The sequence below is a fragment of the Bufo bufo genome, chromosome 4, assembly GCF_905171765.1.
Source record: "Bufo bufo chromosome 4, aBufBuf1.1, whole genome shotgun sequence".
NCBI lineage: Eukaryota > Metazoa > Chordata > Amphibia > Anura > Bufonidae > Bufo > Bufo bufo.
The window spans coordinates 212357990-212375455 of record NC_053392.1 but is presented as its reverse complement, the minus strand read 5'-3'; the positions used below and the strand labels follow the sequence as shown (position 1 = coordinate 212375455).

The window sequence follows — 17466 nt, the reverse complement described above, 5'->3', positions numbered from 1 at the left end:
ATGCGCTGAGGAGCCGTTGCTTCAGCCATACGAGGCTTGGGTCTGACTACAGAAGCTGTGGAGCCGTGCTGCTGTGAAGCTCCGTCCTTGGTCCTACATCGTAACCTCAAGCCATCACGTGGACCACTTGCTGCCCCTGCAGGAAGCAGCCCATGGAGACGTCGCCCTGGACCCATCAATCGCTTGAATTAAGGACGGGCAAGTTTAGTGAAAAATCACCTGTTTAAATCTCTAACTGTTATTATAACATCTAACTAACTGATCGTTTGGCCAAAAGCGGGGGTATAGTGGCTTGTTTACTAATAACACTAACAAACAGCACAAGTTTAACTTTCTGAAGGTCTTACGTGTCTTTTTGGGCCCCGGCAGAAGGCTTTATTAATTTATATCTGAAGGGCCAACCTGAAGGTCCATTGAAGCTGGGGACGGGGGGACTCTTTTTCTTCTTTTTTTTTTTTTCTTTTTCTTTCTCATTTGGGCAGAATTCTAAGATTCCGGGACATAACTCAAAGTGATAGCCCAAAGAGGGTAAGGGGAAAAAGGGGCCCCCGCCTGAACAGTGACCTCACAGTACCACGCTGCCTTGATAGTGACCTAGCAGTACCTCGCTGCCGCAACAGTGATCTCACAGTGCCTTGCTTCCTCAGCAGTTGACCTCACAGTATCTTGCTGCTTTGGTAGTGACCTCACAGTGCCCTGCTGCCTTAGCAGTGATTACGTAGTGCCTTGCCACCTTAGCAGTGACCTCACGGTACCCTGCTACCCTGACAGTAACCTCCACAGTGCTGCACTGCCTTAGCAGTGATCTCATAGTACCCTGCTGCCTTGACGGTGACCTCACGGTATCCTGCTGCCTTAACGGTGACCTTTACAGTGCCCCGCTGCTTTGGCAGTGATCTTATAGTATTCTGCTGCTTTGGCGGTGACTTCACAGTGCCCCGCTGCCGTAACAGTGACCTCACAGTACCCTGCTGCCTCGACAGTGACCTTACAGTACCCCGGTGCCTTAACAGTGACATCACAGTATCCTGCTGCCTTAACAGTGACTTCATAGTACCCTGCTGCCTTAACAGTGACCTCGCAGTGCCCCGCTGCCTTAACAGTGACCTCATAGTACCCCGCTGCCTTAACAGCAACTTCACAGTATCCTGTTGCCTTGGTGTGACCACACAGTATCCTCCTGCCTTAACAGTGATCTCACAGTACTCCGCTGCTTTTGAACATGGCCCTTAAAGCACAAAACAGGAACTCTTTGGGTACCTCGGCCCCTGAAGGCGCAGAAGGTAAAAGTCCTAAACCCAACATTGAGAGGTACTTAAGATCCTCCCCCACCAAAACAAGAGGTACAATGAAACCCCTTGCCCGCCCAGAGGAGAGAGAAGAGGCTAGAAATGCCGTAACGCTTTCCGAAAATAGTGAAAAAGAGACTATGGAAAACCAGACATATAAGCGTATGGAAACAATTGAGCAAAAATTGGGGGACATTCTGGAGGCCTTAAAAATAACCAACCAAACCTTAGGCACATTGACAACCACTGTGTCCTCAATGCAATCTGATATCTCTCTCATTAGGGATGATATGGATAAAATACGCTCCAGTGTTAAAGAAATAGAACTATCCCTAATCACCACTAAAAATGAAGTCTCAAACAATATCACCTGACCCAAGAGAGAATCACAAGAACCACCCCATATATGCACATCCGACAATAAGTCAATATAAAAATATATATAAAGTTTATTAGACACACCAACAGATACACATTAAAAATTGTATACAATTAGAACAAAGTGCGGTATGCAATATAATATATGTAACCACATACAGGTCCACTGGGTTGCCACAGAATGGGGCATATACACTATAAACCAGCATATAAAAATCCGATACAAAACATATAGCAAATATGAAATGAGGTGAGACCACTAGAAATGCAGACAGACCATGATGGGGTCTAAATTGGAGAGTCAAACCTACATAAACCTGCTGGTGCAGTGGACCTGGAAGAGTGAGAGAACGCCCAACGCGTATCGCCGGAACAATCCGGCTTCCTCAGGGGTAAGGAGCTGTGTGTTGGGGTATCACTTTATATAGGATAATAAATAGGGCAAAATTACATTCACCTGTGCAGCAGAGTGTTTTGAGCAGTGTGGAGGCATATCAAACAATCTATGACCAGAAACCGGAAGTGTGGAGGTCACATAATCGGCAGGTGGTTCTTCCATGTTCAATCAAGAGCTATCTGGTTCAGTGCATTTTTTGTTATTTAGGTATTGGTGATTTTCTGTACTGTATATATAACATGAAAGAAATTGTTTAGAGCGCAGGGGAGATGGGGGGGGGGGGGGGGCCCGGGGGGGGGGGGGGGGGGTTGTGGGGGGGGAGAGGCCTAGGTGATGGAGCACAGGATTTTATTGTCTTGTGCACCATGGGGTGGGGTGGGGGGGGGGGGTTCTCTTCACTGCTGCGGGACCCGATGCAGAATTTGCGAAGGGAGCGGAAAAGCCTGGCCATTCGTTGTTACTTTGTAAATGTCACGTATACTAACATGGAATGTCCGCGGATTGGCGGACAAACTTAAACGGAGGGTGGTATATGATACCATCTCCAGACATTTACCTGCTATCGTGGGGCTGATTGAGACACATTTCACCGTTGAAAAATTGAAATATATGCGAAAATCTTGGACGCAGTATGAGTACCACTCCCACTACTCGGCCTATTCGCGAGGAGTTAGTGTCTACATACATAGGAATGTGGATTATGAGCCATTTGATCAATGGATTGATAAGGAGGGAAGATTTGTATTCCTATATGGCCAGTGGACTGATATGCGTACTTGCGTTTGTATATATTCCTCCCCCTTTTCCTCGGAAGTGTTGAGGAAACTTGCAGAGTATGTGTGTAAGTGGGATCTGTGCCCTATATTAGTGTCGGGAGATTTTAACTCCGTCATGGATAATAAGGACAGGATATCCGAGCATAGCGGAAGGGGGAGTATCAACGAGCAGCCCACGACTCTTAGCAGGATCTGCCAGGAGATGGGCCTTATAGATGTGTGGCAGTTTCTGTACGGGAAAAAAATGTCCTTCTCTTGTTTTAGTAGATCTTGCAAAGCCATGTCTAGGATAGATTTATTTCTAGCAAGTTCAGAATTCCTGGAACTGACTCAAAAAATTAAGTACGAACCACATGGTATGTCCGATCACACTCCAATGTTATTTTCGAGGGCTGACTCTCTATCTTCAGTAGGGAGAAAATCTTTTAGGTTAAACCCACATTGGATACAGGTAGTTGGTGACCAAGAAAGGATTGGGAAAGATATCTTAGAATTCTGGGCACTAAATTATGGATCCACACACATACAGGGTATCCGAGCATAGCGGCATACGTGTGGGACTCCCTGAAGGCCATGATAAGAGGGGTATATAGTATGAGGATTAGGCAGAAAAGGGCGGAGTATACTAACACTGAAAAGGAATTGGTAGAGAGGGTTGGGGCTCTTGAGGCGGATCTGGCCAAACAAAATGAGAATAATACTCGATCATTACTAATGGAAGCAAAGAGGAAATACCAGACTTTTGCTTTATGAAAAGGCGCAGCACAGACGCTTTTTTGCTGGACAACAAGATTTTTTTGAGAAAGGCAAAACAGGTAGAATGCTGGCATCCGTAATCGCTAATCAAAAGATCCAAATCCCAATAAAGCAAATAAAACTGCCAACTAGTGTATTAACCAACGACTGTTTTAAAATTAAAACTGCCTTTGTAGAACATTTTACTAAAGTGTATCGGTCGGATCTTGGGGTGGATGATGGAGCCCAGGCCCTTTTTTTTGAAAGTGTGGCACTTCCTCGCCTTTCTGATCAAGATAGTGCCAAACTATATTTGCCATTTACTCTTGAGGTGGAGAAAGCCATCTACAGTATAAAAAGCAATACGGCTCCGGGCAGGGATGGTATACCCTATGAATTTTATAGAGCATATCGCAAAACGGTACTGCCCCTTCTTCTTCAGATGTTTAATGAATCTTGGAGGAGTGGTTTACTCCCCCCCCCCCTCCTTGAGGGAGGCTTCCATTTCCTTAATTTTGAAGAAAGATAAAGATAAGACAGAGGTGGGGGCGTATAGCCCAATTTCATTACTCAACACCGACTTCAAGATACTAGCGAAAGTGCTTGCAAACAGGTTGAGGGGGGTCGTTCACCGCCTGATCCACCCGGATCAGACGGGTTTTATCCCAAAACGAGATATACAATCTAATATCCGTAGGGCCTTTCTTAATGTGTATGTTGGGGAGGGGGAGGACCGCTCCATCCTGTCTCTGGATGCCGAGAAGGCCTTTGACAGGGTGGAGTGGCCCTTCCTGTGGGGAACTTTGGATGGAATGAATCTGGGAAAACATTTTATCAAATGGATACAATTGCTTTATTCTGACTCCACGGCCAGGGTTAAGATAAATGGGATTGACTCGGAACAGTTCCCCCTACAGCGAGGTACACGGCAGGGTTGTCCCCTCTCACCTTTGATATTTGCCCTGGCTTTAGAACCTCTTGCTTGTAAAATCCGTCAATCTAATCAGATCGTAGGATTTGGAGGGAGAGGAGAGGAAGACAAGATCAGTTTATACGCTGACGACATCCTTGTATTTCTGAGGCAGGGATGGAAAGCTGTTACACCTGTTATGAATATCTTGAAAGAATATGGGGAGTTATCAGGGTATAAAGTAAACTGGGATAAATCTGAACTTCTCCCCCTTGTCCGAGCACCCCCTGACAGCCCCTTAGGTATTAAGTTACTTGGACCAACTGACTCCATTCGATATCTGGGTATTAGCATAAGCGCTGGATCTGTCCCGATATAATTCCTTAAACATAATTCCTATGATTAATAAGATCAGGGAGAAGATCCGGACTTGGCAGAAGTTGCCCCTGTCACAGGAGGAAAGGATTGCACTGGTCAGGATGGTGGTCCTCCCCATTGCACTATATCCTCTGACAGCATGCCCGATATGGATTGATGATTCCTTTTTTGGGTTATTGGATAAACTGTTGAATGAGTTAATCTGGGGGAGGGGAAGGGTTAGGATTAAGTTAAAATATCTCTGTCTATCGGAGAGAAGGGGTGGCCTTTCCCTTCCATTCCTCCAGGGATACTATATCGCAGCACAGATACACGGTAATATTATTTCCTTACATAGTAACATAGTACATAAGGCCGAAAAAAGACATTTGTCCATCCAGTTCGGCCTGTTATCCTGCAAGTTGATCCTGAGGAAGGCAAAAAAACCCTGTGAGGTAGAAGCCAATTTTCCTCACTTTAGGGGATTAAAAATTCCTTCCCGACTCCAATCAGGCAATCAGAATAACTCCCTGGATCAACGACCCCTCACTAGTAGCTATAGCCTGTAATATTATTACACTCTAGAAATACATCCAGGCCCCTCTTGAATTCCTTTATTGTACTCACCATCACCACCTCCTCAGGCAGAGAGTTCCATAGTCTCACTGCTCTTACCATAAAGAATCATCTTCTATGTTTGTGTACAAACCTTCTTTCCTCCAGACGCAGAGGATGTCCCCTCGTCACAGTTACAGTCCTGGGGATAAATAGATGATGGGATAGATCTCTGTACTGACCCCTGATATATTTATACATAGTAATTAGATCTCCCCTCAGTCGTCTTTTTTCTAACTTGAATAACCCTAATTTTGATAATCTTTCAGGGTACTGTAGTTGCCCCATTCCAGTTATTACTTTAGTTGCCCTCCTCTGGACCCTCTCCAGCTCTGCTATGTCTGCCTTGTTCACTGGAGCCCAGAACTGTACACAGTACTCCATGTGTGGTCTGACTAATGATTTGTAAAGTAGTAGGAATATGTTCTCATCACGGGCATCTATGCCCCTTCTGATGCAACCCATTATCTTATTGGCCTTGGCAGCAGCTGCCTGACACAGTTTTTTGCAGCTTAGTTTGCTGTTTATTAAAATTCCTAGATCCTTTTCCATGTCAGTATTACTGAGTGTTTTACCATTTAGTATGTACGGGTGACTTGCATTATTTCTTCCCATGTGCATAACCTTACATTTGTCAGTGTTAAACCTCATCTGCCACGTATCTGCCCAAGCCTCCAATCTATCCAGATCCCTCTGTAGTAGTATGCTGTCCTCTTCAGTGTTAATTACTTTACACAGTTTAGTGTCATCTGCGAAAATTGATATTTTACTATGCAAGCCTTCTACAAGATCATTAATAAATATATTGAAGAGGATAGGGCCCAATACTGACCCCTGAGGTACTCCACTAGTGACAGTGACCCAATCTGAGTATGTACCGTTAATAACCACCCTCTGTTTTCTATCATTGAGCCAGTTACTTACCCACTTACAGACGTTTTCTCCCAGTCCGAGCATTCTCATTTTATATACTAACCTTTTATGTGGTACAGTGTCAAATGCTTTGGAGAAGTCCAGATACACGACATCCATTGATTCGCCGCTGTCAAGTCTAGAACTTACCTCCTCATAGAAACTGATTAAATTAGTTTGACATGACCGATCCCTCACGAAGCCATGCTGATATGGCGTTATTTGCTTATTTCCGTTAAGATGTTCTAAGATAGCATCTCTCAGAAAACCTTCAAACAGTTTACCCACAACAGATGTTAAACTTCCCGGCCTATAGTTTCCAGGCTCTGTTTTTGGACCCTTTTTGAATATTGGCACCACATTTGCTATGCGCCAATCCTTTGGAACATTCCCTGTCAGTATAGAGTCCGCAAATATCAGAAATAAGGGTCTGGCTATGACATTACTTAATTCCCTTAGGATACGGGGGTGTATGCCATCCGGTCCTGGCGATTTGTCTATTTTGATCTTTTTAAGTCGCTGTTGTACTTCTTCCTGGGTCAGACAGGACACTTTTAATGGGGAATTTATTTCAACATTCAGCATTTTATCTGACAGTTTATATTCCTCAGTGAATACACTTGAGAAAAAAATATTTAACAGCTTTGCTTTCTCCTCCTCGCTCTCTGCGACTCCCCCCTCCTTACTCTTTAAAGGGCCGACACCTTCAGATTTATACTTTTTAACATTTATATAATTGGCAATTAATCTCTCGGTCTCTAGTTTGGCCGCTTTTATTTGTTTTTTACATGTTCTGTTTTTTTCCTTATAGTTTTTCAGTGCTTCCGTGCCACCCTCCTGTTTTAGTGTTTTATATGCTTTCTTTTTGTCATTTATTGCTTTCTTTACAGTTCTGTTTATCCACATTGGTTTCTTTTTGTTCCTTAACCTTTTATTCCCATACGGTATGTACCTCTCACAATGAGATTTTAGGATGTTTTTAAAGATATCCCATTTTGTGGCTGTATTTTTATTTTTGAGGACTTTGTCCCAGTTAGTTAGGCCTATGGCCTCTCTTAGTTGGCTAAATTTAGCTTTTTTGAAGTTTGGTATTTTTGTTCCTCCCTGTAGAAACGCTCTTTTGAATGATAATTGGAAGGTTATTACTTTATGGTCACTATTTCCCAGGTGTCCCCCAACCTGCACGTCTGTTGTTCTGTCAGGTCTATTGGTTAATACTAAGTCCAGTATGGCCGTCCCTCTAGTCGGGTCCTGAACCAGTTGGGAGAGGTAATTGTCTTTAGTTATTGCCAAGAATCTGTTTCCTTTATGAGATATACAAGTTTCCGTTTCCCAGTCTATATCTGGGTAGTTGAAGTCCCCCATAATAAGCACCTCATTATGATTTGCCGCCTTGTCTATCTCATTTAGTAGTAGATTTTCTGTGGACTCTGGTATATTAGGTGGTTTATAGTAAACTCCTATTAGTAATTTATTGTTGTTTTTAGCTCCATGTATTTCTACCCACAGTGACTCCACATGTTCATGTCCCTCACTTTTATCTTCACGGAATGTGGGCTTTAGACAGGACTTTACATAAAGACAAACCCCTCCCCCTCTCCGGTTTTGACGATCCTTTCTAAACAGACTGTAACCTTGTACATTAACCGCCCAGTCATAGCTATCATCCAGCCATGTCTCAGTTATTCCCACTATGTCATAGTCCTCCTCACAGATGAATTAATAAAAGGTACACCGACTCTCTTAGATAGATATAGGTACGCACAAATTAGTCACGCATATACGAGCACTCAGGATAAAAGTCTATTGGCCATTAGGACTAGTTCTTTCTTGGATTACTGTTTCAGATTTAAGGACACTCAACTCACACTCTCTCAAATATATCATAGATTTTGGGACTGTCTGGGGGAAATAACCATATTTAAAAGTCAGGGAGGCTGAGAAGCTGAACTGGGCGATGGGGGCATCTTGGAATGGGATACAGTATATCAAAATATAAAAAAAAGTATCGATCTCTCAGAAATATAGATTGATTCAGTTCAAGATTGTACATCGCCTATACTACTCCCCCGCCTTCCTCGCTAAAATATATAAGAAAAGGAGGGACTCGTGTTGGAAATGTTCATCAGAAAATGCGGATTTGGGTCACTTACTATGGAACTGTCCAGAAGTGAGTGGGTTCTGGACTAGTATTTATGAGGAATTATACAAAAGATATAAGTTCAAATTGAACCGAAGCTTTACGCAGGCAATACTGGGTCTTTTTCCCCGTTCTGAGTTGACCCCCCCACCAACTACGAGTCAGTATGGAAGGCTTCATGGTCGCAAAGGCTTTGATAGTCCAATATTGGGGTACAAAGAATAGCCCTAGCTTTTGTGAATGGAGGGCCCGGCTAGACACTATTGAGGCTTATAGAAGAGTAGCAAGGAGATCGGCGTGACGATACTTTGAGAGGGCAGGTTCTTTTCTTCGCTCCAGGTTCCCAAGACCCCTTATAGTGGGAATTTTTTTGAAACAGAAATTAAGGTAGATATCCAAATACGGGCGGATCCCGCAGCAGTGAATTAAAAAGGGGAGGGGTGGGTTAAAAAGGATCAAATGTACTAATCTGTGTAAAGTATTTCTGTAGACTTGAACTGCTTGATATGGAAATCTGTATATTTGGTTCAGAAAATAATAAAGGCTTTATAAAAATAAAAAAAAAATCCACTGAGTAATAGCACTGCAAAATTTATTCCTGTAGGTAACAAATATAAATGGCTAAATTAAACCCCCAATGGCTTACAGCTACTGTAAAAAGGACAATAAATGACAGAAAAGGCATTTAAATATACAAATCAGAGGGGTCAGCTGTAGCCTTTGACGTTTACAAAAGGCTTAATAAAATCTGTAAAAAGGAGATAAAATCTGCAAAATTACAAAACAAACAGCAGGTGGCAAAACAAATCCCCCAGAAATCTTTAAAGAGGACCTTTCATTACAATAAAAAAATTTAAACTAAGCATACAGACATGGAGAGCGGCGCCCAGGGACCTCCCTGCACTTACTATTATCCCTGGGCGCAGCTCCGTTCTCCCGGTATAGGCTCCGGTATCTTCAGATTTTCGGCTCAACTGGGAGGAGTCTGCCGGAAAAAAAAACCTCTCAGGCTATGAGCTGAGCGCTGCGATTGGCCAGCCCTACAGCCTGGGAGAAGGAGACGCCGGCAGGATCGCAGGATGGTGATTGGTGGTGTATTATCACACCACCGATCACCATCATGTTCTGGGTTATCAGGTCCCCAGAGACTCGAATAACCCAGCAAACCGCAGGTCTGAATTGACCTGCGGTTTGCTACGATCGCCTACACCGGGTGGGGGGCAGCACCTGGCGCATTGTCCCCAGGTGCCTGCTCAATGATTTAAGCAGGCACCGGGTTCCGATCACCGCTGATCAGAAATACATAGGAAGTACAGGTACGCCCTGTGTCCTTAATTACCGGGACATCAGGGCGTACCTGTACGCCCTATGTCCGGAAGAGGTTAACTTCTGTTGTGGGAAAAATGTTTGAAGGACTCTTAAGGGACTATATACAGGAGTATGTGACTGTAAATAATATTATAAGTGATAACCAGCATGGTTTTACCAAGGACAGAAGTTGATTTACCAAGGACTTACCTGATTATTTTTTTTTTTATGAGGAGGTGAGTAGTAGCCTGGACAGAGGGGTGGCTGTGGATGTAGCGTTTCTGGATTTTGCAAAGGCTTTTGATACTGTCCCTCATAGACGTTGAATAGGTAAAGTAAGGTCTATAGGCTTGGAAAGTAATTTTTGTAATTGGATTGAAAACTGTCTGAAGGACCGTGTCCAGAGAGTTGTGGTCAATGATTCCTATTCAGAATGGTCCGGGGTTATAAGTAGTGTACCCCAAGGTTCAGTCCTGGGTCCTCTATTATTTAATTAATGTATTAATGATATTGAGGAAGGGATTAATAGCACCATTTCTATTTTTGCATGACACTAACCTATGTAGTACTGTGCAGTCTATGGAAGATGTCCATAAACTACAAGCTGACTTGGACACCTGAGTGATTGGGCATAAACTCAGCAAATGAGGTTCAATGTGGATAAATGTAAAGTTATGCATCTTGGTAGTAATAATATCTCTGCTTCATATGTCCTAGGGCAGGCATCCTCAAACTGCGGCCCTCCAGCTGTTGTTAAACTACAACTCCCACCATGCCCTGCTGCAGGCTGATACCTGTAGGCTGTTCGGGCATGCTGGGAATTGTAGTTTTGCAACAGCTGGAGGGCCGCAGTATGAGGATGCCTGTCCTAGGGAATGTAACACTGGGAGAGTCACTTTTAGAGAAGGATTTGGGTGTCCTTGTAGATCGTAGAATAAACAGCATATAATGTCAATTAGCTGCTTCTAAGGCTACCAGGATATTGTTATGTATCAAGCGAGGCATGGACTCGCAGGGAAGGGAAATAATATTACCACTTTACAAAGCGTTGGTGCTATGGAATATGCAGTCCAGTTCTGGGCACCAGTCCATAGAAAGGATGCTTTGGACCTGGAAAAAGTACAATGGAGAGCGACTAAACTGATAAGGGGCATGGGGGGGGGCTTAGTTATGAAGAAAGATTAAAATAATTAAATTTATTTAAAAGTCTTAAGAGAGGTCTAAGGCCACTTTCAGATGAGGGAGTTGCACACTTCGGACTCGCAGCATGAGTATAAGAAAGCTCCTGTTCTGAACTTCCAGCACTGACGGAGTCGCATAGCATTATATTGATTTAGGATGCTATATAACCCTTACAGTTCTGGAATGTAACATAGTACATAAGGCCGAAAAAAGACATTTGTCCATCCAGTTCGGTCTGTTATCCTGCAAGTTGATCCAGAGGAAGGCAAAAAAAAAAAACCCTGTGAGGTAGAAGCCAATTTTCCCCACTTTAGGGGAATAAAAAATTCCTTCCCGACTCCAATCAGGCAATCAGAATAACTCCCTGGATCAACGACACCTCTCTAGTAGCCATAACCTGTAATATTATTACGCTCCAGAAATACATCCAGGCCCCTCTTGAATTCCTTTATTGTACTCACCATCACCACCTCCTCAGGCAGAGCGTTCCATAGTCTCACTGCTCTTACCGTAAAGAATCCTTTTCTATGTTTGTGTACAAACCTTCTTTCCTCCAGATGCAGAGGATCTCGCCTCGTCACAGTCACAGTTCTGGGGATAAATAGATGATGGGATAGATCTCTGTACTGACCCCTGATATATTTATACATATTAATTAGATCTCCCCTCAGTCGTCTTTTTTCCAAAGTGAATAACCTAATTTTGATAATCTTTCAGGGTACTGTAGTTGCCCCATTCCAGTTATTACTTTAGTTGCCCTCCTCTGGACCCTCTCCAGCTCTGCTATGTCTGCCTTGTTTACAGGAGCCCAGAACTGTACACAGTAATCCATGTGTGGTCTGACTAGCGATTTGTAAAGTGGTAGGACTATGTTCTCATCGTGGCATCTATGCCCCTTCTGATGCAACCCATTATCTTATTGGCCTTGGCAGCAGTGGCCTGACACTGGTTTTTGCAGCTTAGTTTGCGATTTATTAAAATTCCTAGATCCTTTTCCATGTCAGTGTTACCGAGTGTTTTACCATTTAGTATGTACGGGTGACTTGCATTATACCTTCCCATGTGCATAACTTTACATTTGTCAGTGTTAAACCTCATCTGCCACTTCTCTGCCCAAGCCTGCAATCTATCCAGATCCCTCTTTAGTAGTATACTGTCCTCTTCAGTGTAAATTACTTTACACAGTTTAGTGTCATCTGCAAAAATTGATACTTTACTATGCAAGCCTTCTACAAGGTCATTAATAAATACACTGCTCAAAAAAATAAAGGGAACACAAAAATTAAATATTCTTCTGAAATACTTTGTTCTTTACATAGTTGAATGTGCTGACAACAAAATCACACAAAAAAAAATAAATGTAAATCAAATTTTTTAACCCATGGAGGTCTGGATTTGGAGTCACCCTCAAAATTAAAGTGGAAAAACACACTACAGGCTGATCCAACTTTGATGTAATGTCCTTAAAACAAGTAAAAATGAGGCTCAGTAGTGTGTGCGGCCTCCACGTGCCTGTATGACCTCCCTACAACGCCTGTGCATGCTCCTGATGAGGTGGCGGACGGTCTCCTGAGGGATCTCCTCCCAGACCTGGACTAAAGCATCTGCCTACTCCTGGACAGTCTGTGGTGCAACGTGACGTTGGTGGATAGAGCGAGACGTGATGTCCCAGATGTGCACAATTGGATTCAGGTCTGGGGAACGGGCGGGCCAGTCCATAGCATCAATGCCTTCGTCTTGCAGGAACTGCTGACACACTCCAGCCACATGAGGTCTAGCATTGTCTTGCATTAGGAGGAACCCAGGGCCAACCGCACCAGCATATGGTCTCACAAGGGGTCTGAGGATCTCATCTCAGCACCTAATGGCAGTCAGGCTACCTCTGGCGAGCACATGGAGGGCTGTGCGGCCCTCCAAAGAAATGCCACCCCACGCCATTACTGACCCAATGCCAAACCGGTCAGGCTGGAGGATGTTGCAGGCAGCAGAACGTTCTCCACGGCATCTCCAGACTCTTTCACGTCTGTCACATGTGCTCAGTGTGAACCTGCTTTCATCTGTGAAGAGCACAGGGCGCCAGTGGCGAATTTGCCAATCTTGGTGTTTTCTGGCAAATGCCAAACGTCCTGCACGGTGTTGGGCTGTAAGCACAACCCCCACCTGTGGACGTCGGGCCCTCATATCACCCTCATGGAGTCTGTTTCTGACCGTTTGAGCAGACACATGCACATTTGTGGCCTGCTGGAGGTCATTTTGGAGGGCTCTGGCAGTGCTCCTCCTGTTCCTCCTTGCACAAAGGCGGAGGTAGCGGTCCTGCTGCTGGGTTGTTGCCCTCCTACGGCCTCCTCCACGTCTCCTGATGTACTGGCCTGTCTCCTGGTAGCGCCTCCATGCTCTGGACACTACGCTGACAGACACAGCAAACCTTCTTGCCACAGCTCGCATTGATGTGCCATCCTGGATAAGCTGCACTACCTGAGCCACTTGTGTGGGTTGTAGACTCCGTCTCATGCTACCACTAGAGTGAAAGCACCGCCAGCATTCAAAAGTGACCAAAACATCAGCCAGGAAGCATAGGAACTGAGAAGTGGTCAGGTCACCACCTGCAGAACCACTCCTTTATTGGGGGTGTCTTGCTAATTGCCTATAATTTCCACCTGTTGTCTATCTCATTTGCACAACAGCATGTGAAATTGATTGTCACTCAGTGTTGCTTCCTAAGTGGACAGTTTGATTTCACAGAAGTGTGATTGACTTGGAGTTACATTGTGTTGTTTAAGTGTTCCCTTTATTTTTTTGAGCAGTGTATATTGAAGAGAATAGGGCCGAATACTAACCCCTGAGGTACCCCACTAGTGACAGTGACCCAATCTGAGTATGTACCACTAATAACCACCCTCTGTTTTCCATCACTCAGCCAGTTAGTTACCCACATACAGACATTTTCTCCCAGTCCGAGCATTCTCATTTTATATACTAACCTTTTATGTGGTACAGTGTCAAATGCTTTGCAGAAGTCCAGATATACGACATCCATTGATTCGCCGCTGTCAAGTCTAGAACTTACCTCCTCATAGAAACTGATTAAATTTGTTTGGCATGACTGATCCCACGAAGTCATGCTGATATGGCGTTATTTGCTTATTTCCGTTGAGATGCTCTAAGATAGCATCTCTCAGAAAACCTTCAAACAGTTTACCCACAACAGATGTTAAACTTACCAGCCTATAGTTTACAGGCTCTGTTTTTGGACCCTTTTTGAATATTGGCACCACATTTGCCATGTGCCAATCCTGTGGAACATTCCCTGTCAGTATAGAGTCCGCAAATATCAGAAATAAGGGTCTGGCTTTGACATTACTTAATTCCCTTAGGATACGGGGGTGTATGCCATCCGGTCCTGGCAATCTGAACTTCCAGCACTGACGGAGTCGCATAGCATTATATTGATTTAGGATGCTATGTAACCCTTACAGTTCTGGAATGTATTGGATAACACTGACATAATGCTATCAGTCTGAAAGCGGCCTAAGGGGGTACATGATTAATCTATACAAATATATAAATAGGCCATAAAAAATATGGTGAAAAACTGTTCCATGTAAAATGCCCTCAAAAGACAAGGGGGCACTGCTTCCGACTGGAGAAGAAAAAGTTCAGTCTCAGGAAGCGTCAAAGTTTCTTTACTGTAAGAACTGTGAATCTGTGGAATAGACTTCCTCCGGACGTGGTCATAGCAGGAATAGTGGGCTGTTTTAAAAAGGGTTTAGATGAATTCTTAAAAGTAAACAACATTAATGCTTATGAAAATGTGTAGAAATCTGAGTCTCACTTCCTTCTGGGATTCACGACCCCACCTATCACTTGGTTAAACCTGGTAGACTTATGGCTTTTTTTCAACTGTATTAGCTATGTAAAAGCAATGTCTGATTTTCATTAGTCAATGTTTAGTACATTTTTATTTATTATTACTTTTGTCAGTTTCGAGTTAGATCCGTGACCATTGTGGGTTTTTTCACTTTCATTAACAAAAGGGTACCAGCAATTTAGTCCATGTGTGTATTATAATCGGTGCAAGAAAAAAAAAAAAAGACAAGATAACAATAATATGTAGTTTTAGTTCAAACTTTTTCATTTTTACAAAAAGGTTAACAGGATAAAAAGCACCCCATAAATTATTTTGCCATTTCTTCCAAGTACGACAATACCTCATATGTGGTTGTAACCTGCTGTATGGGGACACCGTAAGGCTGAGAATGGAATGAGCTCCATTTGGCTTTTGAAATCCAGAATTTAATGGGATGAGTTTGAGCACCATGTCAAACTTGCAACACCGCTGAGGTACCAGTAGAGTGGAAACTACAAGAAGTAACTAAATTTTTTAAACTACACCCTACCCCCAAGGAATTCAATGATGTAGTGATGGTTTTGTCCTCACAGGTATTTTATAGACTAACACAGAACTGTGAAAATGAAAAAATTCAATTTTTTTCTAATAGTACATTGCTTTAGCCCAAATTCTTCATTTTTGCAAGGGTTAAATATCCCAAATGTGGTCATTAACGGCTGTTTGGGGATACAACTGTGCTCAGAAGGGAAGGGACAGGATCTGGATTTTGAAACATGGAATTTGCTGAAATGGTTTTTAAGAGCCATAACTGTAATGTGATCCTTTTATAGATACGGACGTGGCAATGCAAATTGTGTAGTTTATTTTATTTTTTTCCAATAAAAATTGCATAGATACAGTAAAAAGGTGACTACTGACCGCAACATCTCTGTTCCTGAGGTGCTGCCATAGCCATAAATATATTTAAAGGCCATAAACCCCTTTGGAGACCATTTTCTAGTTATCATTGGCTGCAAATCAAATTTAATTTGAATTTTTTTTAATAAAGACCAATCAGTAGCCCGTATGTGTACTTTGCTAACAGCTCCTAAACACTCATTCCTATATATTTTTTTTTGTTATGAGCTGGCCTTTTCCTATAGTTTGCAATGTTTTCATTATATGCCATCTCATATGTAACTGAAATGTTTCTTTTGTACAGTGCTTTTATGTCCCTAAGTGCCAACGAGACAAGACCGATTTGCTGGATGGAGTGCTTGATGTGAAACAATATTTTGAGCACAAGAATGACACTCCTTTTGCGTGTTTCCATCGACCTGACAGCAAACCAGAAGACGTCATACTGATTAAAAAGTATGACCGGAGTGTGGTCTTTCACTGCTTGTTTTGGCCAACATTAATGCTTATTGGAGGAGCTTCCATTGTTGGAATGGTTAAGTTAACACAACATTTATCCTTAATGTGTATGCTGTATTGCAATTCACCAAGAGAAGAACCTGGCAGCATGACACCACGGGCAGACTCTCAGCAGAGCAGAACCAGAAAAGATGAAAAAACATTAAGGTGGAGATCCAATTCCCATACTACAAACACAATTTAATAAACAGTGGATTAGAAGAGACTACCCTATTAGGAGTCTAATAAGGCAGACAATTGTAGCACATCATGTTATATAATATCAATCGTAAATATATGTTTTATAGCTGTAAATTTATTTTTCTAGAGTGTAATAATATTGTGAAAATGTTTATAGCATTCAAGATGTTTCCAATAAATATAATGAACCGTGTGTTACCTGTTTGATAGCACTGACACCAAAGTGCATGCATGGTGTTTCACTCTACTGTATTGTTTATTGTCTTGGGTAGTCATGGACATTAGAAACGAATAGGGTGCATAAGTGTAATAGTGAGCTGTGGGGCTGCAGTGGCAAGCAGCATCATCTGTTACCAGTCTCTGGAATGGTATGCTCAGGAGCTGGTGGGTCACCTGCATGCCCTTTGGGAGTATTCTTACTGGTTTAGTTCACCTTGTTTGGCCCTCTTTGAAAGCAATATTGAAATACTGGTTAACCAATTTGAAATAACACCTTTTAGCGGGGACAGACTGGGAACTTAAGGTGACCCTGGAAAAATAAAAATGGCTCCATGTTACAGGCAGGGCCAACACAATTAAGCAGAGTGACCATGCCATATTGCCACACAAAATATCACCCCAGCAGAACCAAATACCACAATGTTGCACAAAATACTGTCCCAACAGAACCTAATACTATAGTGCCGAACAATATACTGCCCAAGTAGAACCAAATACCACAGTGCAGCACAATATACACAACACAACATACCACAGTGTGGTACAAAATACTTCCCTAGAGGCACAAAATACCTAAACAGAGGCTGCCCCTCTGGTGGCCAGTGCAACTGCCACATTCTGTCCTCATCTTCCTCCTCCAGTTGTCTCTAATTAAGATATTGAGGAGGAGGAGGTGTAATGTGGGCCACAGTACTGAGACAGTCCTACTGTAATGGGCAGTGGGTATGGACACACTGTACCAACTAATCAGTTTGATTTTGGGCTAGTTCTAAGGGCATTATACTGGCAGTCCTCTGGTTTT

The 17466-nt window shown here is 43.0% G+C and overlaps 1 protein-coding gene across 1 annotated transcript in view; it reads left to right on the top strand.

Moving 5' to 3' along the window:
* The window catches only part of KCNMB3 (potassium calcium-activated channel subfamily M regulatory beta subunit 3), a 65367-nt gene extending 48918 nt beyond the window's left edge, over window positions 1–16449 (top strand). The window contains exon 4 of the mRNA XM_040429982.1: window positions 16051–16449. Within this exon, the coding sequence (XP_040285916.1) occupies window positions 16051–16449 (399 nt within the window). The remainder of the gene's footprint in view (window positions 1–16050) is intronic.
* The last annotated feature ends 1017 nt before the right edge of the window (window positions 16450–17466 follow it).